The sequence below is a fragment of the Calonectris borealis genome, chromosome 22 (genome assembly GCF_964195595.1).
Source record: "Calonectris borealis chromosome 22, bCalBor7.hap1.2, whole genome shotgun sequence".
Lineage (NCBI taxonomy): Eukaryota > Metazoa > Chordata > Aves > Procellariiformes > Procellariidae > Calonectris > Calonectris borealis.
In genome coordinates, this window is record NC_134333.1 from 10,814,121 (window position 1) to 10,837,810 (window position 23,690).

Here is a 23,690-nt window from a genome sequence, read left to right on the forward strand (position 1 = left end):
CTGTTGCAGCACAAGCCTCCGGCCTGGGTGCTGCCCCAGGCCCCGGCAGCTCCTGAGCCCTTGCTGCTTGCAAACGCAAGTGTACGATCTATGAAAGGACGGACAGTGGCTGGTGGAGTACAAGGCACTCAGGGCTGTATTTGTTGTGTGTTGGGAAGTGGGGGTGGCGTTCAGCCAAAAGTCCCGGTGTTGAGCTGGGGCAGGCAAAGGCACCTTGCTACGACGGTTCTCTGTGTCACAGGGCCGGGCTGAGGTGGTGGGTGGTGTCAGGGCAAGCTGGGGTGAAGCCGTCTGCAGCTGGCATGGACCCCAGCCCGGCAAGGGAGCGGACTGACCTCTTTCTCCAGGAACAACCCCTGAGGAAACCTCTCCAGAATGAGAGCCTGGGAGACCCCCCGGGGACTCTGCAGGCTGGTGAGGTCTCTTGGTCCCTACAGACATAAGTGGTCAGAATAGGCACTCCTCAGCCCGTGCTGAGATGTTAATGCAGTTTGCTGTGCTGATTTCCTGCTATGTTTCTCTTTACAAAAGTAGGCAGATTTCATAATTTCTCTGTTATGTGTTCTTGCAAGTGCTTTTAAAATACCTTATCTGCTGGACTGTTTAAAAGCATTTTTTCCTTCAATAACTCTTCCCCTTCATGGGGTTTAGTTCATTTGCATTAGGATTCTCTAATTATGTGGAATCTTCAAATAGGTAGAAATCAGTTTAGTAAATGCAGTGTCAGCCAGCGGGACATGCCTGTGTAACCCTGCCTGAGGGGGTATCTGTGTTTCTGTCTCACAGAATCAAAGCAAAAAGGGCAGTAATGGTAGTGCCTTCAAAACATGCTTGAAGCTAATTTAGGGAAATGGAAACAGGTGCTACAAAGCAGCAGCTCAGCAAGAACGTCAGAGGCACTTCAGGTGCCATTAGCTATTTCAGCTAATAAGCTCTCCTGAGATACCTTCCTTTCTACTGCTTTGATTCCTCACCTGATACCTGTCCATAGTTCCATAAGGGCCAAGAGAATGGTTATTAATCTCCTAAGCAGAGGCCCTGACTAAGCAATGACCCTCTGCAGTGCAAAGAAATGTTTTTTCAGTTACTCTTTCTTAAAAGACCAGACGCAGGAAAGCCTTTAAGGAGTTTACAACTACATAGGCTGGTATCTGTCAACGTGTTCTTCAGAAAGAGGAGTGGGCTGCATAGGAGGGCTGTGCATGGCTGCCCTCCCTGGCTGCAGAGAGGGGAATGTGCTCTGTTTGCCAGCCTGAGGGGTGAATACTGCCCTGGGGCAGTAAATGCTGCCCTCAGGGTTGACTGAATGGTGGTTTCCTGCTGAGGCCAAACAGTCTAAGGCCTCCATTGAGTTCAGCTTTGCTCTTCTCTGCCTGTGTTCAGCATGCTGGTGGGCACTTCCCCCTCTGCCATCTCATCAAAGTGTCAGCCATCAAGGCATGAAGAGATCAATATTCATTGTGCAAAATGGTTTCTAACGTTGTGGTAGATTACAACGTTGCTGTGATTCAAATGCAGAGGAGGATGGGGAGATGTGTATAGGTGTCATTAGGGCTGATTCATTTATCAGAATGAATCTCCTGAGCGTATCAACAAAACTAATGCCAATGTCCTTCTCGGGAGTGTTATACCTCCATAAAATGTTACAAGGAGTCAAATGTCATGGTGTTATTGCCCTTGGAGTTACCTATGCTCCCCTGTGGCTGGCTTAATGGTGTAAATGACACCCTGCTCCTGTTGGGGTCACCTCATCCCCAAGCCTGAATGCTGAGTAGAGCAAGTGCAAGCTCTTCCGAAGACTCTGGCTTATGGAAACCTCCATGGGAGCGTTTTACAGGGTTGTGTGGGAGCTGCTTATCTCCCTCCTGGAAGCTCAGCTGTGGCAAAGCCAAAGGTTCGTGGCTCACCAGAGCAGGGAGCTGGTAAGTCCCACACGCTGACCGCACACTGTAACTGACAGGCTTAGTGCTGCAAAGGAGACAAGTCCCTGTTGGGCTCAGGTTAAAAGTACTGACCAGAATGGGACATGGCCAGCTCTGGTTTCCTTTGCTCTGCTGAGCCTCTTAAATAGGTCTGAATAAGAATATGCTGTACACGGGAGTGTCTGTCTGGAACAGAGAGCTCGATGGCTCCACCAGGCTCTGTTCATGTGGCTTTTGGAGTCTTGACCTGGCCAGGCCAGAATTCGTTCCTGGCAGATCTCATCCTGGCACTCCTCTCAGCACTGCTAGGAATGATGCATCGCCCCTTCCAACCTGCCTGCAGGCTCTAGGCACATTGTCAAGGCTTTGCCTAGCCAGATGACATCAGCCGATTGTGTTATATACAGCCTGAAAAAGATGAATGCACTTTCTAATAACTCTCTTGCCTTCCCGTTCAGTGCTCAACCCATAAAGTGAGATTTGCTGCTGTCCTTGTTCTTCATTACCACTATTCATACTTATTTCAGGGTATGGAATCTGGTAATAGAAATATTTCCTGGGTTAGCCTCAGCAAATTGCATCGGATAGTTCAGCTCTGCTTGGCAACCTGTTAAGACTAGTGGTAATTCTTTTGCCCTGGACAGTACACTTTAAGGGTGCATCTGGGACATGCTGTAATGTTATATGTTAATTATTTACTATGACCAGAAAGGAACTTTGCATCATGTTCTGGGTAATAGACTTATGATGCTTCCTGATGGGCTTTGTACTGTTGATATAGCAGGAGTGACAGGAAAGCCGTTGCAACAATAGCAACCGCACTGAAAAATAATTCTAGAAAAAATTACATTAGGAAGAAATGACTGCTGAGAATTTATTTCTGGCTGTCCCAAAGCATCATCACATCCTGAGGAATAAGCCGCTAAAATAAATCTTGAATATAATGAGTAAACAATAGTAAAAAAGTGTGAGAATGTTAGGTTTATTTGCATCCAGATGTCAGTGTGTTTGTCATGAGCAGAACTCTGTCTTTAGAGGGTTTTCCATGAAGAAGAATGATGTCTTTCTTACCTGCCTAATGTAGAGCAAAGCTCAGCTGTGAATTTGTGTGGTGAAGGGATACTGACTTAAAGGTGTGTTACGCTGGCTGTATAAGCTGTCACACAGTAACGTGCACTTCTCCCCACTCAAGTACCAAAAGCATTCAACTCGGGAAAAGACAGCTCTGCTGTCTGTATCAAGAGTTGTTGCAACTTTGCTGTATGAACAGGAATGTGAGTGACTAGATAGCAAAGCTGAAACATCTTCTGTGTGGTGGGATGGGGCTGGCACTTTCAGGACCAGCATGAGAAATTTATGACACTTGTCTATTACCTCCAACATCTTTCCCTGATCAGCTGTCTCTCTGTCTTGCTGAACTGGAAACACAGTGTGTATTTCTTGACTCCCAACTCTCTGATCTGGTTATTATAAATCTCTGCCCTTTGGAGGTCACTGCCCCACGATTATGAGAACCTGATCTTGCTGATTCCTGGAACTGCTCTGCAGCTATCGATCTGTTGCACTGACTTGACAAACCTGAGTGAAACATGGAGCTAAAATTTCATCCAAATGTGAACTAGCTCCCTGAATTCCCTTTCTGGAAGATTGGCTAGGCAGAGGGTAGCCCAAAGAATACTGGATAAATGTAAAATCCTTGGGAATCCTGCAGATTGAGATAGCAAATAAGAGCAAGCTACTAGTCTCATTCATTAGAAACACAGCATTGCAGCAGGGTACAGTCCACACCTACATTTTGTCTCTAGGAGGCATAAATGCTTCCCTTAGGAGGTACCTGACCCTCTTGAGGAAGGTGCAGTGTGGAAGGGCTCCTCCACTTCAGGGTAACTCCTGTCCTTGCTGTAGCCTTTGCTGAGGCCTACGTGGGTGGCTGTGTCCTGGCGGGGCTTTCAGCTCTGCTGCCAGTGTGCCCTGCGCTGCCTTATCATGTTGCCAGCTCAGCAGGTGGTAACACGCTCACTTTCCTAGCAAGCAACCTTGCTCAAGTTGAGGCTACTGCTCAAGAGAGAGACGAAGTTCAGGGAAAAGCTAATTAAAACCATGGAGCTCGGCTCAGTGGCCAGTGGACTGTCAGTGTGGGAGCGTGGGCTATGTTCTCTGCTGCTGCAGAGAACTGTTCCCCTGACTCCAGGTGCAGCTGGAGGTTACATATTTCATTGTGATCTTTCACTCCTGGTTGTATGACTGGTTGTGAGGATGTCAAGGGAGTGAAGTATTCATTTCTTGAATTCCACCAAGATTCAGAAGTAAACACGCATCCCTGAACTCTCTGGATCAGCTACCCAAAGCTGCAAGCTGGTGCCAAGGAGATGGGGAAAGCAAGCTCAGAAGGTAAGGGAGGACTAGCCAGGGGCTGAATGAAGGTGCGCTGGCCAAAGACATAGAACAATTTATTAATTATAGTATTTTTACACTCATAAATAGTAAAGGCAGCTTATACCAGTGGAAGGGTTCCCCTTCACCCTCACTTCTGGGACACCGGAGGCAGTGTGCTTGCCAGGTGGGAGCAGGGCAAAGCAGGAGAGCCAGGAGCTGCCAGAACACCAAGTCTCTGGACTGCACAGGGCACGCAAAGGCATCAGCAGAGCAAGCTGCTCTGAGTATCTGGCCTCTCCTCAGGCAAGGAGAGCTGCCTTTCTGGGCGCTCATGCCCAGCGACAAGGCTGGGAGGGTTGGCACTAGCCATGCAGGGGAGAGTCATTGGGGGAAGTCAGGCTTTCAATCAACATACAGAATTTCCTCTGCAGGCTACCACATTGGCAGCATTGGCGATGCTCTGTATTTAGCAGCTGGCACATCAACCTGAAGCAGTAGGAAACAGGCTTTTTCTGTATGGGTACACTGTACTGCCCCTTGTCTAACTGGGCACGTGGTCAGAGCTGCTAATTAAAAAGTGAGGCACCTCTCAATGAGGATATGGTGCCCATTATAATGTTCACTACTGTGGAAAACCAGTCAAAGTCTAGTTAAGTTGCATGTGCTGCATTGAGCTGCAGAGGTAGCTGCCTTTCCAACACATCAGGATTTCCCTCAAACATGCAAACATCTGTGGAGGTTAAATCTAAATTCAGATATTAAGAACTATGTATGGTTTAGGTTACTTTATAAAACATTTTCTTAACACACACCTCCACCAGGTCCTTTTCTTGCCTCAGATGATTTTCTAGCCAAGCCCAGGGTGGGTATACTCAAGAGCCTGACAGGTCTTCAAAGATACTGAGGATGTTTGTTGAACAAGTCGTTCAGTTTGGAAAAGCCACAACACTATAATGAACTGGTGGCTCAGGCCTTGCTGCCTCCTGCAATCCTTCTACCTGAAGGTGACATTGGCTTTGACCTGTGCCCCAGACCAATGCAGTCAGGCAGCTCTGTAGTTCCCCTAAATTGTATGTAGTGCCATGTACTCCAGGACTGCTCTAATCCTGGCCAGTCCTTCCAGCTACCCTGCTCAAACAGAGTGCCTAAATACCAGATAGCCCTGGCATGAAGTGTTATGAGCAAGGAGGAGATAAGGCAGGAGCGTACACATACAAGACAACAAGTATTCCCCATTCCCACAAAGCAGTTCATGGGGAAGGCATATGATCCATGACCACTGTGTTCCAGTCATGCTGGGAAGAATGCAAGACTGGCCTTGCAGAGCTGAGTCCATCCTCTGCTGAGAGCAGGTTACACAGAGGTTCAGTACATGTACTGGAGGAATGGAGTCAGCAGCAGCATTGTAGCGTCCTCATATCTGAAAAAAAGCCTGCTAGGACAGCATCTCCTCCCTTGCCAAAGAGAGGGACTGTGACAGGCTCGTTTGTTCCGGCTGGAGGCAGCAATTACCTGATATGCTGCTGAAGCTGCAGCTCTGCTGCTCGGAAGACATCTGCATCGCTGAGAACGAGTCCCATCCTGACAAATATGAGGGTCTTATCACAAGCACACAAGAGCCCTGTCAACTGTCAGGTGTTTATCCACATATGTACCTGAACATTTTTCCTGACCAAAGCAGGTATTCATAGTTTAGTGTCGCCCTAGGCTGGCCTGCAAAAATGCTTATATTGATTGAATACTAACCAGACATCTCCTTATATACACAAGCAAGGGTGGCACAGTGTGCTCCCAGCAATGCTAGTACGTGTAGCCTTTGCTGTAAAGCTGTGGAGGGAGGCTCCCAAGGTCCGGCAGATAAGTGACATTCTCATCCAGGTGAGAAAGAGGCACTGTGTCCTCCTCACTGATCTGCCGGTCAAACTCTGCCTTTAGAGTTGGCCGCTGATTATCAGGGAAGGCCAGAGAGAACAAGGCTTCAGGCTCACACACAAACTTGTACACGTAGCGCTCTCCAGCCACCTGCAGGGAAGATATGAGATGAATGCTGCAGGCACACAGGCAGCACTAGGCAATGCTCCTCAGCCGTGGAGAAGGCTTGCAAAAACATCTGGCTGCTCTAGCCCATCGCCCTGAGACATGTCAGAGTTGTAAACTTCTTGTGCTGTCCTCCTTCTTCTCTGCTGCTCTCGTCTTCCCTGGAACAGCTCCTGGGAAATGGGATGCTGCCATCTCACTCTTTGTCCAGGTAGCAACAGCATCAACAGTCCCTGACCAGTCTGTACTGTGACATAATTACACTCACAGTTATCCTCTCCGGTGCCCTGGATCTGGAAGAGACCATCCCTACCACATAGGACCAACCCCCAGGCAGCCTTTCTCTCACCAACACCAAGTCTAGACTGATTATATGTCCTTGCAGCTGCATAAATTCCATCTCTCCTGACCACAGACATATACAGAAAAAGAAAGAAATCATGATTCCCCTTTATTTCCCATATGTTGCCTAGATTCAGCTCCTTTACACCTTCCTCATTTATCTGCTGCAAAGAGAAGCCATGGGGAAAGAAAGCTCAGGATGCCTGGCTAGCTCAAGTACATTCTGTACCTGTAAGACTTCCTGTCTGTAACAAGAGAAGCATCACTAAAGGCATAAAAACTCCATCTGCTTTGCAAACTGACCTTCTGCATGATGCCTTTCTCATAATAGTAGCGAAGGGATCGGCTCAGCTTGTCATAGTTCATGGCTGGACGGTTCTTTTGGATACCCCACAGCCTGGCTACCTGTAGAATGAAGCATCAAAGTGCATGAATGTCTGTGAACCCAACCCAAGGGCAAAAGAACATTATCCAGCTGATTATCTTTTGAGGAACGGTACCACAACACGAACAAACGTTTACAACTTTTAAATAATAGACTCAAACAATAATTATTTAGCAGCTTTTCAACAAGAAGAGTAGAACTCAAACTGAAGCACCCTATACCACAGAGGGGCATTCTCCTTCCACTACAGAGCTCATTTGCTGTCACTACTTCTCACTCTCCAGTACTCTGAAAACTTGAGGATGCTAAAGGACTGCTTCATCCTATGCTACACTTTATCTTCAAGGATCACAGGTTTATCAGGAGTCCAAGTACGAGGGAACACCTCCATTGGAAGACCCATGTGCCTTTCTTCCTCCTACTACATGATTTTCAGCTTTGTCCATGAGACTCAGAAATCTGTTGTAAGCATTTGTCAGCCTACCAAAACAACTCATCTGCACTGAAAGTGCCCGTAAAGGTTGATATGTAGCAAGAACAGTACTAAATGCAGCTCTAATCGGAGCAAGGTATGAACAGACACATCCAGATATTGTCAGATATCATTGGGTTTTTTGGAACATGGCAGCATTAGTTACACCTTAGTTAATGTCATTTTGATATAAAAATATATTTAGACTAGGACATAGTTTCTTCAAGATTTTTATGAAAACTTCTGTGACCAGTAGGATTCAAAACTCCAGACCTCAATGTCAGCCTCAAGTATGGAGCGTGATACGACAGCACAAGTCACTGCAAGCTTGAGGGTGAAGAGTCTAGGGAAGTGGAGGCAGTGGGTGATTTGACTCACTGCATTGCGGAAACTCTAAGCTTACAAGCAGCCTTTCTTAAACCTGATATTTGTGTCACCCAAGTGTTTTGACCTCTTCTAAAAATCTTGACTTGCTGCACAGTCTAGCGAGTACCACTGGTAGGCAGGAGCCTTCACAGGGCAGAGGAAAAGCCACTTGGGAAATTGCAGCCTCAGAAAGAGTGGCTGCTTCCCCTGAGCCTGTAGAAAAGCTAAATGGTTTCACCTCTTCTGGCTCAATGAGCTTGAACTCCATCCCTCTACCAGTCCAGGCAATGAAGTGGGAATTGGTCGGATCGTCCAGTAAAGCCACAAGAAATTGCCAGAGCTGAAGAGATCCCCGTCTCTGGTATGGAGGTCCTTCCCGGTACCCTCCGGCTTCCTGCTTGATGTCTCCTGCTGAGAAGAACAAACAAGGTGTTTCTAAGGGTAACAGTGCAAAAACAATTGCAAAAAAAAAGCACATTTCACAAACGTTTACCTGGAATATTTCAGTTCACCTAAAACAGAATGGCCAGCTCACCACCAGCTCTTCCAAGAGGAGTTCTGATGAACCTCACAATTAAGCTATTTATGCTAGAAGGCCTGTTTGCTGCTAAAAAAGCTCAAGAAATGGGATACCAAAAAGCCAGATATGAACCACAGCTAACACACCTGCAAGAACACAGTGTAACGAACTATGTAGACAGTAGTCAAGTGGCTAGCAAAGATGCTGGATAACCCTATCTTACACCCAAACTGGAAGCCATTCTTTCTCCGACCTTCAAATTTTTCTGGAACAACACAGACATCATCAGTAAAGGACCTCATCTGCTTTTCATAGCTGCAGCCTGAAAGAGAAAGCAACATAGGCAGTCATAGACAAAGACAGGGTAGTACTAGAGGGCAATGCAATGCACGGAAAAGACGACAGTCACTGAGTTTCTTACCTAATGAATCTTCTGTATTTGAATGGCTTGGATAACTTTCAACATTTATGTACGTGGAAGGACAGCCAGGAACATCTACAGAAAAATTAACAAACTCTTTAATTAAAAAGCACAGGAGGTAGAATGATTTTGCTCTCCAGAGGTGGATAGGTAAGTGCAGCTGTCTAACCAATGTCCTCTTAGGGCCCTCCTAAAGGGTTGGTGGCAGACTGATAACTTTTTATGTCTCAGCCATCCCATCACAACTTCGTCTTCATCATGCTTCCAGTCATGAATTACACTAGTAAATTTTTGTGGTACTATCACATGACTTCCTTCAGAGTAGCCAGGATAGCCAGTCAGTCACCTCTACACCACTCTTAATACAAAATCTTGGACAATAGGCTAGATTTGTTTGACATCTCTCCCTCATCTTAGTTTAAGATAACTATGCACTCTCTACTGTTTTCACAGGTGAGAAGGCATTACATTTTTCTAGGGGTACTATAATGATGTTAATGGAGAGAAGCAGCATTTGAATGTTTACTACAGACAGTGTCTCACAAATGTAATTTCAGATGTCTTAAGTCTTGCTGGTCTTTTCACATCATGATAGGCCATTCTCACAAACAGCTGAGAAAACATGTAATAAAAAATAGCCTGAGTTTGAAAATAAGCAGACAATCTTTTCATGATCTCTGGGCAGCATGTATTGTTGCCTGGGCACTGCAATTTATATCTTCTGCATCTTGTGTTCTCTGAAACCTGCATTTTTCTGAATCAAACCTGTTTTCCATCCACAGCTGAAATGAAAGGTGTAACTGGGAGCTTTGAAAAGATTTACCTTACATTTCCCTCATACTCCTGTGCATAGCCATTGCTCTCAGCAGACATTTTGCTGATGCTAAGGGCAGAAGGGTACTCCGAGCTGATAGACTGTGTATTATTACAATCGTAAACTACTCTCACAAAAAGCATTCTTCTGGGTTTGCACATTTTCTTCTGCTGTCTGGACAGAAGGACCCAGTGAAAGTGTAATATCAGCATAGTCACAGTGGTGGATTCCATACCCTCATAGGAGCTTTTTATTTATGTATTTATTTCTGCTAAAGGAAACAATTCAAAATGTCCATTAAAATACCAGGAAACCAGAAGTAACGTTCCCTCTAAAAGAGGGTATTGTGATGTCAGGGTAGCAAGTCTTTAGACAAATCTGCTGAAAAAATAAGATTTATCCCTTCTGGAAGAATAACAGGATTACCCGATTGATCTAGTATCTGGAGTGCTATTTTTGGAATTATAAACTTTTTTCTCCCGTGATCCTCTGAGATCTCTGCTATTTGCTCTGCGTGCCCTGTTTCTATGGGAAGTAGCAGGTGGAGGTTGACACTGTAAGAGACAGAGCAGCACGCTTGCACTTAGTCAAGTCAACCCAGACCCTACTCTGTGCTTATGCCTGTCCTTGGAATTGGCCAGTTTATTGTTAGCCACCCAAGTCTCTTCAGACTGTTTTAGTTTTAGACTTTTAGATCTGTTTGTCAGAACAAAGCTGGTTTACCTCACACGGTAAGTTCCAAAATGGGACATCAACTCTCTCTGTGACCTGCTGCAGTGAGTTTCCAGTGGGTGTCAGCTGCCGGTGAGAGACCTCAGCAGTGAAAGCTGACACCCACCAGCTGGGCTGGGAGAGCTGCATCTTTGCCTCCATTTTGTGAATTAAATTCTTCTGCCTCCAGTCAGGGGAAAGGCACAGGGTCAGAGAGTGTTGTGAGCTGCAGCTCGGGGTTGTGCAGTGCAATGCCTGCACCCAGCGCAGCTTTCCTCTGCCAGTGCTTGAAGGTGCCCTCCTGCTGCAGGGATCTGAGACAGTTTTTCGGTACAAACTCCAAGATATTTGAATCCTTCCTTTCTGCTGCCATTTACAGAACATTTTCAGTATAATTTCTTCAAAGCTAACTTCACTTCTCTCCCTTTCTACAACCTACCAGCTCACACACCCCCCTGAAGACAAAAACTCCCTGTGAAACTGGGAATGCACTTTTCTCCATTTCTGATGGTTTCAGTGGGCTAATTATGAATTTTGAGAGTCTCCCCAATGGCTACTTATTCCTTTGGAAAAAAATGCATGTCTTTAATCTAGTTTGAATAGGTTTAACATCACCTTCTAGCTCCTATAACTTTATAAATCTTTCCACTATCTACCAGGAAGTCCTTCTCAGAACACACTACAGAAAGTGAATCTCTTGGATGCAGTAAACAGACAGAACTGTCTGCATTTCCTGCTACACAGCCAGTTTCCCAGACCACACGTGCTCCTGAAGATGAAGTAGTACTGTTTCAAAGCCCAAAGACCACCAGTGGTGGATGTTCACCCAGGAGGTTGCTCACCCCCACTAATGCCTGGTTTACGCAGTCAGAAAGAGCTAGTTCTGCCTACCTGAGTCATACATGTAGTCCACCTGCTCCTGCTTGATCACTACAGCTGCTGGGTACTGACGGCTGCTGCCCGCCTGGTTTGCTTGCTCATACCGCGGGTCATGGTACTCCTGTTTGAAGCCCTGATGAGGGTACTGGAGGCAGGGCTTGGACATCTGGCACTGGTAGGCAATGGGGTCTTCCTGGGCCATGCCCTGGGAGGAGGGGAAGGAATGGCACATCTCCACAGGTGGCTGGTACGCAGAGCTAGAAGAGGGGAGAGGACATGGGATGGCTGCTTTCTTGGCCCTCTGATCTCGGCCCTGGTGCAGGGCTGGTTGAGGGACAGAAAATTCCTCGGCCTCAGCCTGTTACTAGGGCTGTAGGAGCTGCACGCATAGCTGGGGCAAGGAAGGGACCCCAATGAAAGATGTTTCCAAGGGCAGCTACACAGCCCATCATTCACAGAATCGGATGGGCTTAAGGTTATAGACTTCTTCAAACCCTAGGCAGCAGTGGTGGGTCCCAGGTACTTTGGATGGGGGGATCCTGTGATTGCTGGAAACTGAGCACTTTAATCTGGATGCTGCAGCCCCTCCTCCCTGAATCACCAACGAGGGCAATCTTTCTTGCCAGTGGCTGCCTCCTCCTGGCAGTAACTCACCTGTTTTCGTTGAGGTATCCACAGCTGTATGTGGGGTGGGGTGGCCCCGCAGGGGTCAGGAAGCTCCTGTCCTGTCTAGGGAACTGTTGGAGCGGTGACTCTATCGGGGTTCCTGGGTTGGGGGACTTGATTCCAACTTGTCTGGGTTGATCATAGGCACTGGGACAGTCAAACAGATATTGGAGCATTACAGTTCTCCGAGAAGGACTTGTGGCAGCACCTGGGGAGAACGCGTCACAGGCAGACACGCTGTCCCTCTATGCAGCCACCTAGGCCAGAAAACTCCCAGGATAAACTCCTTCCTTTCTGATTATTGGTTGCCCTCACGTACAATAGCAATAACCCTTCAAGCAAAAAACTGGAGAAGGTGCCTGCACTGAAGAAACTGTACTATAACTCAGGCAAATAGCTGGGACTGTGGGCAGTGGTGTCAGGGAGCTCCTTGCGGGACAGATTTTGGAAAGCAATGGGGAGAGAGAGGCACGTGACAGATGTCAAGACTGCTCTCAGCATCAGGACAGCTGAGGAACTGCACTAGGGAGAAGAGAAAAGAGGCAAGCCCAGATCTACTCTGCACAGGTCTGAGCTATCCAGTGCAATAAATGGCAGTCTGAGCAGGCTGCCATGAGCTGACCCACTGGTTAATTTGTATTGCAGCATGTGTGCACTGCCTTTACCCAGCAGGCAGACCAGATCATTGTCATAACACTTCATTATTAGATAATGCAGTAGCACTTGACTTCATAACAGCTCCTGTCCCTCCCCTGTGTAAGCTGTGTTACCTGGCATAAAGGCACTGCTCGCCATTGTGGTACTGGAATGGCTGCTTATGGTTACAGGACAGTGTGGGGTCCGAGGAGGGACTCTGCGGCTCCTTTTTAATCTTAGCAGGAGGACTGTGAAAAGCTACTGTGGGAGAGAAATGAAAGATCAGGTTGACACTTTTCTTGTTTATGGAGAGATATTTTTATCAGCCAGTAAAAAGGCAGTTGAGATGTCACCACACCACCTTGTCCTTGTTCAGCTGGCTCTGAGAGAAACAAAATACCAATACGCACAACTGTTCACTGGACTTTCCTGAGCTTTACCCTTGATTTAGTAAGGTTTGTATGATGCATCAACTTCAAAAGAGCAAATCTAAGGTAGTGTTAACAGGCTCTGTGATAATCCAGAGCAGTCTGAAAAGGATTTAGAGTGAGTATTTTCTAAACTGTTCAGGGCTGGGACAGACATTTTCTGTTATGTCATAAGTGGTAGCATGCACATACTCTATTTTTCAACACATAAAAGCAAAGTTTTGATTTGCATCAGACAAAATGCTCTTTCATTGACATACCTGGTAAGCATGTCTTGTGAGTAGCATTACCATGTAACACTGTGTTAAATTACAATGCACTAATATGATGACACATTGTCGATTTCCTGATAGTATCGTTTGTCCTGTAGGACAATAAATGTAAGGTTTTTGTAGACATAGCTACAAAAGCTGAAGGTTTTCTGTGGGAAAATACTATTATATGCATTGCATACTATTACAGGCTGTCACCAGGCTAACTTGCTCACAGACACCTTACACAAGTAGTGTTTTCAGAAGCACCTAACCCATTTACATAGCTAAAATCCCTTTTCCAAAGGAACTGCATCTGTGTTAAAGCACAGAAGAAAACAGAAGTCTGACTTCCAAGTCCTTGCTTTCACTATAATATACCTCAAAGTTTGAAAAGCAGCTTGCAGTCCTCTCAGTAGTCTCCCTTTGAAGTATCTAATTTCATTAATTTTATCATGTTTATACTTCAGCACTCAAGAAAAAGGCCAGCCCCTTCTACAGGATACTGTGATTCCTGGGCGGGAAGCTGCCACGCTGGCACTCAGCAGCTACCCGTATCATTTCCAAATGCAGGTTTCCCTTTGTGGAATCTCTTCTATGCTAAAAGTCCAACATCCCTGAATGTGGGATTGGGGGAATCTCGTAACTGCTCTGCTCATCTGAAACACCAGTGACAGTCCAGGAGAAAAGTAAAAAGGTTCCTTTTCATTTTCAGTGCACTGTGGTCGTGGCCTGATGCAGACGAGGAGGGATATTTCTGGGCTGGTTAGAATTTCATGAATAACAAATGTGGGTTGCAGTTTACAGCACCAGGAAGTAGGATGTGGGTATTCTTACTTCTTATGCTTAATTAAATCCATCAGGGAGCAAAACTTCCTTCACTAGTTCCTCAGAAAAGCTTATCTTGTCTGGAGGACATGGTAAGCATCTTCTACCTTTGCCTCTGGGCTCTGCTGCTGCTGTTAGGAGGTCACTGACACTTAGGAAGGAAAGAAGAGTAACCCCAGAAAGGTACATAGGTCTAGGCTTGTTTTTCAGACAAGGGAAAGATCTGCCCTCCAAATCAAAACTGTAAGCTTTTAATAAGGCTAGCTCCAGTCCCTCTTCACCAGCTTACTACCACCTCTTCAAGCTGACATGATGCTGCTTGCAAAGCCTGGGATGTTCAGAGCTGTGATTACAGTTTTAAGGATGGAAAGTAACATCCTGATCTGTTAAGTCCTCATATTTTTGCTGAGTTTATTTCAGGACTGACCTGAACTGTATGTGCACCAGCCATCCTCAAGCCAGTTCTCCCTCACATAAAGGAACTAACTGTCCCTTCAGAAGTGCTCCAGCAAGCAGCTATCAAAAGGGCTGGAGAAAGGGGTGCTGCTGTCTCTCTTGGCATAGGATATTAAGGCCACTTTCTATTGCGAACATCCCTCCCCAAAATTAATTTCCTCAGCAAGAGGGGAAAAAAACCCCAAACCTGACTCCTTTTGCCTGCCTTTGGTTTCAGCCTACGCCAGAAAAGCCCATCTTTACATCACGCCAACACCCAAAGGGACCCAAACAGCTTGACAGAATCAATATAAATAAATAAATCCATAAGATATTAGAGCCTCGTACTGGCTCCTACTCCTCCTTGGGGACAGCTGGCTCCCACAGCCAGTCCTGGGGCTGCCATCAATCATAGCAGAGGCGCCTGTTCACAAACAGCCCTTGGAACTGATGGCAGGTGTGAGTGTGCGGACCCCGCAGGCCTGCCCCACACCTGGGATGCATTCAGTGTCCCAAGCATGACGCTCCTGTATCCGTGCAAGTACCCCAGGCCCAGGGAAGGGTCAAAAGAGAAAAGAGTCTTTCTATGCCTGAGGCATCCATTTCCCTTCTGTCTGCAGCAGCTTTTCTCAATGTGTAGAGTAAACAGATATATAGAAACCATCGAAAAATGCTGATGTGTCGGCTGAGTCTCGGGGGGAGGGGGAAAATTGCTCTGTCCAGTACACTGAACTCCACTGAAGTTTCAAGAAGCTACATGTGCTAGGAGCAGACAATTCTTTCCAGCCCCTAATAGCTGTAACAGGCTATCGCATTACAACTGGCTCATTCATTCATTCAGAGTGAAACATGGGACCAGCCCTCTCCTCAGTTCTAGGTCAAAAAGAGGAAGAAACAAGATATATGACTCAGAGAGCAAGCCCGGCTGTGTGGCAGGGCCAAGTCCAGGGGAAGGAGGTAGACAAGACCAACCAGTGAAAGTGCTTCATTTTAGTTTTCATGGGGAAAACTGCCCTGGGCAGGGAAGGATATCAGCATAGGAAGAGCACCAAAGTGGACTGCACCAGCTTTAGATGGACATCTCTACACTTGGTTAGTTGCCGGACATGTATATGCCCAGGGAATGGTGAGGCATCTTCTTGTAGCCTCGAGATGCCTGTCAAAAGTCAGGCTCCGGGTTCCTGCGGCTGCTTGCACAGAGAGCTATTCAGAACAGTCTGTATTCACTTCAGGCACGTAGTCTTAGCTCAGCGTCAGCTTTCAAGTGAAATGGTGGCATGCTATGAGGACCAGCTGAAGCAGGCCCAGTGTGAGAAAAGCAGAAAGAGTTGCATGGCCATTGTGTGGAAGGTTCCTATACGTACACTTGTACCTGTGCAACATTCGGCTCCTTTGTAAGGTGAAGTGCTTTGACCAGTTCTCAGAGCAAACATTTGTGGTACAGTCTGTACACTCCTGTGCAAACACATGCAATCTGTTCAGTGGACAGTTCCTAAGAACAGAGAGCAAGCAGGCTAGTGAGCATATCTCTTCAGGGATACTGTGCCCTCATGCTGCAGCAGGCAGCAGACAGGACCATCATCTCACAGAGGCCATGCTGGCAGCAGATGCTCAGCCAGAGGCCACGCAGGTGAGCAGAACCCCAGAAAAGCACCTGCAGGAAACACAGCACCCATAATTCCATGTACAGTCCAATTTGTTTTGCTTTGGGAGGAGTAACAGCACAAATTTTACCTTTGATTGTCGCAGTAATGCATTTTCTCAGCTGTCCAGGGGTGCCTAATTATTCACACATACACCAACTAAAATACACATCTTTTGAAACCACTCTGCATAAGGGGCTGTGGTAGTTACCACCACAGAAAGATATTTTTGCATTGTCCAGATGTAGACAGTTACCCTGTTTTTTTTGTCACTGTCACAGCAATGTAGAAGTAAAATGAGTACTTTAGCCTCAATGTCTGTGTGTTGCATTTACATTTTTGTTTGGTTTAAGTGTATCCTGCCCTTCTCCCCTGAGATGTGTGATTGCCCCCATGCTACTTACAGTTTTCTGAATGAAAGTCAGGCACAAATTGCTCATCACTGTCTGGAACCTGAGCTGCCAGGGGAGGGAGGAAAGGAGAGGGGCAGGGAGAGAGAGAAAGGAGAATTAGATTTGGCACTTTGTATGGTATAATTAACAGTACGGCAGAAATAAGCCTATGCAGAAAAGATCTGAGCTTTCTGCTGGGATGCACTTTAGTGACTAAGGATAGTTTCCCTTTGGGATTAATGAATACAGTTCTTCCGCCTGCAGATTTACCCCTTAACCGCCTGCCAGTTTCTTCCTCCCTTACCTTGGAAATAAGGACAACAGCAATGCAACTCATACATGGGCTGAGGCCATGTTTATTTACCTCAGGGATCAGTTTTCATTAGAAACATAACATGCAGGGATTTTTAAGCATTTAGCGTAGGATAAACAACTAGCAACTGATAAATTTGGAAAGGCTATGCCAAAGTGATGAGCAGAACAGGAAACATCTATGCCTTCACATACAATCTTTTCAGTAGCTCCAGAAGCAGTGGATAGCTTGGCACTAGTGGAACAGGCTACAATTTGTAAATCAGCAGGAGAAAATTTCAGAAGAAAAAAAAAAAAAATTATCCGGTAGCAGGAGAGGGAAATGGTTAATAGTGCCTTGCATGCATGTGCGATTTCACAAGTGGGAAATATAAGAGGAAGTGCTGGTGTAGTCATAGAGAACCTGACAGCAAACAGCTGCTCTTTCCCCACAAATCAGGGCAGTAAAGCTTATTTCTAGGCATCTGCCCTGTGGACAGCATTGTTAGTACAACTCCAAGAATAACAGCAAGGTCTAAGATATGTGAATATGTCAAAGATCGTCTAATAAAGATATCTGAAAATCTGCAGAGGCCTCATTTACCTTAGAACAGCCTACCTCACTGGAACAGGATGTTGCTGAATGTGGTAAGCAGTGAAAGAGTTAACACCATTAGCTCTCAATGTTAAGAAGCTTCAGGTTTAGTGCCTCCTTTAGACAAACTGGTGAGGCTCATGTGTGTTTGTCTGCTGACTTGAAAAGTCAGCTGCACACTTTGTAAGTTGATGCCTCTTATAACTCAGGGCATCATATTTATTCTGATTTACATGAAAGACTGGACTTTGCAAAAGCTGTAAAGCCCACATGGATAGAGTTTCTAGCATCCAAAATGGAGGCACTAGAAGAGTCTTTCACTATGTACTTCACAGTATGTTTCATCACTTCCTGGAGTAAATACTTATTTTAAATTAAAACTTAAAATATCAGAATTCTTCTTCCTGTGATGCCTATGAAAGATGTAACAGTGGCTGGAAGCTGGTATGTAGTGAAGACTGGCAGCTGTGCTGACCCTTATGGCATCATTCATGTGAATTCCTCATCTGCCTATAGATAGCTGCCTGCCTTTTCTGATCTCCAGCTTAGATCATTCTGTTCATGGATCACCTACCCCAGTATGGCCTCAGCCCATGCCTGAGTTGCATTGCGAAATATGTAATATAACAATGAAGTGGCACAGTGGAAGAAAGAGAATTTTACTGTCCTTCTTCACCTACAGGTTAACCAGCAAGGTACACAGGTGCATCCTTGAGAGATTATTCCAACATACAAAATCAAATGTTATAATAGTCCATAGTGCTATTATACTAAAATTCCTGTGTTGAAACAGTGTATATAATTAGTGCTTTTCTGATTTCACAGGGGAATCAGCTACACAGTCTCCTCTAGCTCCTGCTTCCCTTATTTTCTGAGAAAAGCTTTAATCAACATTCACAGAGGGAACAATTCATTTGGAAAATTCAGATTTTCCAACTGTAAATGTAATTGTGCATGCTTGCCCCATTCTACAAGATGGTTTGTGCCTATCTTTCCTTTGCAAGAGCTATATAAGCAAGACAGAACAATACTCTTGGACAGCATGCACAGAGTCTAGAACGTATGGTTTTGTTGAAGCACATCTCACAATCACATCCTTAAGGAATAGGACACCAAAGCAAGTGATCCAATCTGGCTTTCTCCCTGACAGCAGCATCTGTATTTATTTACAAATACCTTTGCATTCTTCCCTACCACAGAAAGAAAAGGTGTTAAGAAAGCAAGAGAAGCACAGCATCCTGATGTCAGGAACACATTACTAATCAGAATTTAGCCCGTATTTTAATACACAGCTATTTTTTCTCAATTACTCAGAGCCTAGCTCAGATATGGCCCCAGTCCACCTCCTGAGCAGTTCTCCATTACCCAGAGACAGCAACTAATGTGGCAAATTCAGGTCTGACAAAGAACTAAGCTTTTGGGTGTGCCTTGGGAGAAACCGTGGGGAGAACCTTAACCATAGCACATGTCGTGTTAGAATATTTTATTTCTTCTAACAATTACTTTTACATCCCTTTTACTGCAGGGAAGGGAGAGCTTGCAGCAGATTGTTACTTCACAAAATCTCTCACAAATTATTGCTGAAGGAAATGCTGCTGCTAGTACATGACAGACAAACCAAGAGTTTTTGTTATTGCAGAGTGGGCAAAAGATTGCACTCTCTCAGCTCCAAAGCAAAGGTGATGTAGTCAAAGTAAAGGGACATGAGGAATGGAAGCCCACTAATCTCAGTCACTTGAAGCTAAGCTAGACAAGACTTGCCAAAAATAAACCTTAGGGAATAACACTGCATTAACAACAGGCAGTGGATTAGAATGGAACTAGCCAAGCTCTTTGCACTGCATTCGCTGTTCCTTAAAATAACTGTATGACAACAAACTGGAAATATAAATGATAAAAGGTGGGTAACAGAAAAAAAAAAACCCTACAAAATTAATTTTATGAATTATCTTTAAAAAGCAACATTGTAATAGAAGAAATAATAGGGATCACATTGTATGAGCTGAATTTGGATTTCACAGCCTACTGCCTTGAGGCTACTACCGTCTAGCGCATTGCTGACAATCTCACTAAGAGAATTACATACTAAAAGCAATAGACCATAAAAAAGATGTGAAATGAAGGGCATGGCTGGAGCGAGAGCATGCAGCCTCACTGCTGGACAGTGATGCTTGCAGACAGCTACAGTCCTGTACTAGAAGGCTAAAGTGCCAGTTGCCAGAAGAAAATTTAAAATTTTATATTCATTATCTACTTCATATAGTTGCAATACAGATAGATAGACACTTTCTTGTTCTCCCCAAACCAGCACCTATACTTAAAATAACCGGGATACCTAATCAGACATTTAAAGCCCAACCCCAGGCTTAGTTTAGTCACTCAGACTGCATGCATCAACATGTGCCTCACCATGTCCCACACTGCTTTCAAGATCTGGAGCACCATAACTAAAGCTTTCTGACTATGGATACACAAAGAAGTGCATCTCTCTCCTCCTTGCAATCAGCACAGATAACTACCCGTGCAACTTTTCTCCAAGGAAGTTTTTTTGTTTCTCTGAATGTCAAATTACTTCTATAAATTATTTGGCTTGAAACTAGTTCCATACAGTTATCAACTGCCAGCTTCATGTCATTGCATTCTAACAGATTCTGGTTAAAATGGTGTAGAGGAAAACTTTAGATTTTTAGTAACAAAGCCTAGGATTTTTCAGCATCTGTTTCTTTTAAGAGTCATCTACTTGCAGACATTATTATTTTACCCTGCAAAGGAGAAATAAGGTGTTAATTGACACTATTAAAAATATTCTAAAAAGCTAACAAAGAGATACCCCTATGAATGAAATCACACAAACATATATACTGACACATATACACACACATGTATATGTGGTTTAAATTTATTAGCATTTTTCATACAGCTGATTGTTTTCCGTGAATTTATATTTCCAGTTTGCTTCCTTCCTAGGTTTGTTTCTTTCTTATTTAAAAAATAACAGGAAGAACTGTACATGAAATAATAAAATACCTAAAGTTCTTAACTAAATGTGGTAGAGGCAGAGAATAAATAACATATTTCATATTTTCACTTTCTTTTCTTCTGCATTGTTTAGGAAGGTACTCTTAAGTTTTCAGTTGCCTTCATCTCATGAACAAATGCTAACATATAGACATGTACAAGACATTCACGAAAAAACGTATTTTCACCATTCATGAAAATAATTTGACATACTAGTGAATACAGAAAAACAAATGATAGTTTGCTTTAAAGGGCAACTTTTCTTGTTAAAAGTCTGGAGATGGGAGTCACCATGGGAGAAAGTAGTTCCCCATATATTCGGTCTAAAATCATAAGCTAGAATATTAAAATGGGCATTGAATTTGCCAAAGATTTCACTTGGACTCTAACTAGATGCTATGAGCTATACAAAAAAAGATATCTGCCTATATTCTAAAAACATGTGATGGGGTATGCATTATCATTTACTAATCATATATAACAGCAGATTACCTCTTTCTCTACAGTTCTATGAGACCATGTGTGACCTTCCCTTCACTCCAGGATACTTATGAATTCATTCTACAAACACTCTGATACTGACAAACATATTGTAAGAAATTCTATGCAAATTCTTTAGATTAATGAGCTAGAAATATTATCAAACATTAGAAAGCCTAAAACTGAAAGTCTACCAGAAATCAGTTCTGAGGCAGACTTATCTTATTGGCAGCTTGAAGTTTTTGAAGATTTAAGAGAAACCAGTCTCAAGCATGTGTGCACATTCAGCAGATATATTAGATGACCAGCAATTAATACGCATTTTTCTGTTCTGATGTAAGTTAGGTGAGTGTTTCAATCCTGGAACAGCCTCCAGGTAATTCCTTTTGCATCCTTACAATCCTCACACTCCTGAATACTGCCTGATAAATGTCATTTCATTTCAGTTTGAAATGAACATAAAACATCTGATTTTTTTTTCCTTAATAATCTAATTTAGTTGGCAAATACCTTTTTGAAGGCTTAAAAAAAGAACTGTTTGACAGGATTGTCCTTCGCTTGTGGTAAAATTAGGGGAAATAACCCTGCTCGAAATGCCATGCATATTTTTATATTATTATTGTTAAATATTTGTTAAGTACCTGTATCACAGTAAGTACTTTTATATTTCTCAAGAGTCTATACTTGAGGATATGCTTTCAATTTTCTAGAAAATGGATCATTTGTAGTATGGAATTAGAGCAAATTTACCATACTGTTTAAAACTAGTTTCACTTGGAATTAACAGGACTCCCTGGGATTTTAAGTTTTCTCTTTCTTGAAGTCAAAAGGCAAAACAATTTAAAAACCAAACTGAACAGTGCGTAAATTCCAGGAAGGTCCCTTCAAAGAATTATCTTAAAAATCTCTTAAAAAAAGAAAAGGAAAAAAAAAAGTTAAGAGAAGCACTTTATTCCCAAAATTAAAAGAATAGTTTATTGTTTGTTTTTTAAAAAAAAAAAATCAACGTTCTGGCAACCAACAAAGATAAGTGACAAATTAGCACAAAATCTAACCAGTTACAAGTAGCCTGAAACGAAAATTGTAACCAGGATAGTGGGCCAACTGCCAAGTTCCATTCATAAGCAAATACCCAGCACAATAGTGTGATTCAGGCGTCTTCATTTACACAGGCCAGAGGCTGGCAAGTCTGAAAAAAATACTTCATGTTTGGAGCTAGGCAAACAAAGCAAAGGAGCAGTACAAACATCAAAAGACCAACAACTGAAAGACAAACAAAACAAAACAGAGCGAGGGGAAGGAGCCTACCTTCTGTCAGCCAAGTCTCCTGGAACGGGCTCAAGTCCTGGAAGAGGTCTGCGAGAAGCGAGAGGTTACCTCAGCGGAGCGCTGGGGATGGACAGCAGGACGCTCCCGCCACGGAGATGTCGGGCGGAACAAGGAGGTGGGGGCGGAGGCGCAGGGGGAGGACCCGGTCCCTGCCCAGAAGCCTTCATCACCCCCGACCAGCCCTCCACCCTCAGCCCGCCTTACCTTCCGAATCCTGCGCCGGCGGCAAGCCCGGGTCCCCGGGTCTCTTCCTGGCGCCCATCAGCGCTCCGCCACCGGGAGCCGCCTGGCCCGCAGGCTGCTGCGGAAGGAGCAGATCAGCGCGGAGCCCCTGACCGGAGCGGGCCCCGGCCCGGAGCCCCCCGCCCGGCGGAGCCGCCGCTCACCTGCGGGAAAGTGAACGGCACCTGCTGGTCCAGGTACCCCTTCATCCCGCCGCCCAGGCGCTGCCTGCGCGGGCGCGGGCTGCCGGCGCTCGGCGGACGCCTGGGGAAGGCGCAGCGGGAGGCTCGCGGGGGGCCGGGCCGCCGGGGCGGCACTGCGGGGCGGCCGCCACCTGCCGAACGCAGCGGCCGCGGCGGGACAGCCCCGCCGGTCCGCACGGCTCCCCGGCACCCCACCGCCCGCGAGAGGCGGCGATCGCGCGGAACTCGGGACGCGAGGCGGGACCGAGCCCGCCAGCTCCCAGCCGGGACGAGCCCCCGCCGCCCCGGGACAGCGGCCCCCGCCCCGGCGGGTCTCCGCCCCTCACCGGCGGTGGCTCGCGGCCCACGCGGAGCCCGCAGCGGCCCCGCCCCGCCCGGGCCGTCAGGCCGCCGTGCGCCCGGGGGCGGCCTCCCATTGGCGCATCGCCGCGCTCACGGGCCCGGCTCGCCCGCTCCTTTGTTTCATTGACTTCGTGAATGAGGCTCTGGGTTGGGACACGCCCGCCAATCCCAGCTCTTCTTGGCCCTCGCCCAGTGAAAAGTGGGAGCGGCTTTAGCCTTCAGGGCCAATCAGAACGCAGTACTCGGGTAGTCATTCATGGCCGGAGGTCCCATTCATAAATAAAGACTCCCGGAGTTCATTCACGAAAGGCTGCAAAGGCGCTCCAACCATGCCTACCGTGCGTGGCAGAAGTATGTTTAGCCTGCACTTTCAGACTCCCACCCAGCGTGGCACACGAACAGGCCTGCCCGTTCTCACGCACACTGCAGTCATTTTAAAACAGTCTTCAGGTATGTTCAGTTCTGTTCTGGGGAAGTTCTTAAATTTCAACAAGATTTGGAAAAAAAATCTCACTCATGCATCTGGAGTGAAAATAATTAAGCCCCTGGCTACCAAAATCAGTTTTACTCTTACAAATGTTAAGGGACAAGAACAGAAAAAAAAAATCTAGTCGTGGGATTTGCACACCAAAAAAGTGGTTTTGCCTGCTTTTGTACAAACCAGGTGCTATCTTCCGTGCCATGTG

General features: G+C 45.5%; 1 protein-coding gene across 1 annotated transcript; it reads right to left on the bottom strand.

Annotated features, from left to right (window-relative positions):
• Positions 1–6,098: 6,098 nt before the first annotated feature.
• ETV4 (ETS variant transcription factor 4) lies at positions 6,099–22,691 on the bottom strand. The gene is made up of 13 exons (XM_075171776.1): positions 22,624–22,691; positions 22,442–22,535; positions 22,185–22,264; positions 17,571–17,589; positions 16,537–16,590; positions 12,682–12,808; positions 11,900–12,058; positions 11,258–11,502; positions 8,842–8,916; positions 8,674–8,742; positions 8,139–8,311; positions 6,981–7,082; positions 6,099–6,320 (listed from the first exon to the last, which is right to left on the bottom strand). The coding sequence occupies exons 1-13, from the start codon at positions 22,666–22,668 to the stop codon at positions 6,099–6,101; spliced, it is 1,464 nt and encodes a 487-aa protein (XP_075027877.1). The 5' UTR covers positions 22,669–22,691.
• Between the last annotated feature and the right edge of the window lie 999 nt (positions 22,692–23,690).

Coding starts and splice junctions, on each gene's coding strand:
- ETV4 (XM_075171776.1), bottom strand. CDS start 22,668: ATGAAGGGGTACCTGGACCAGCAGGTGCCGTTCACTTTCCCGCAG. Junction 12,809..16,536: donor TGACTTTCATTCAGAAAACT/GTAAGTAGCATG, acceptor TCTCTCCCACAG/TAGCTTTTCACAGTCCTCCT. Junction 8,917..11,257: donor GGACTACATGTATGACTCAG/GTAGGCAGAACT, acceptor ATTTTTCTGTAG/ATGTTCCTGGCTGTCCTTCC.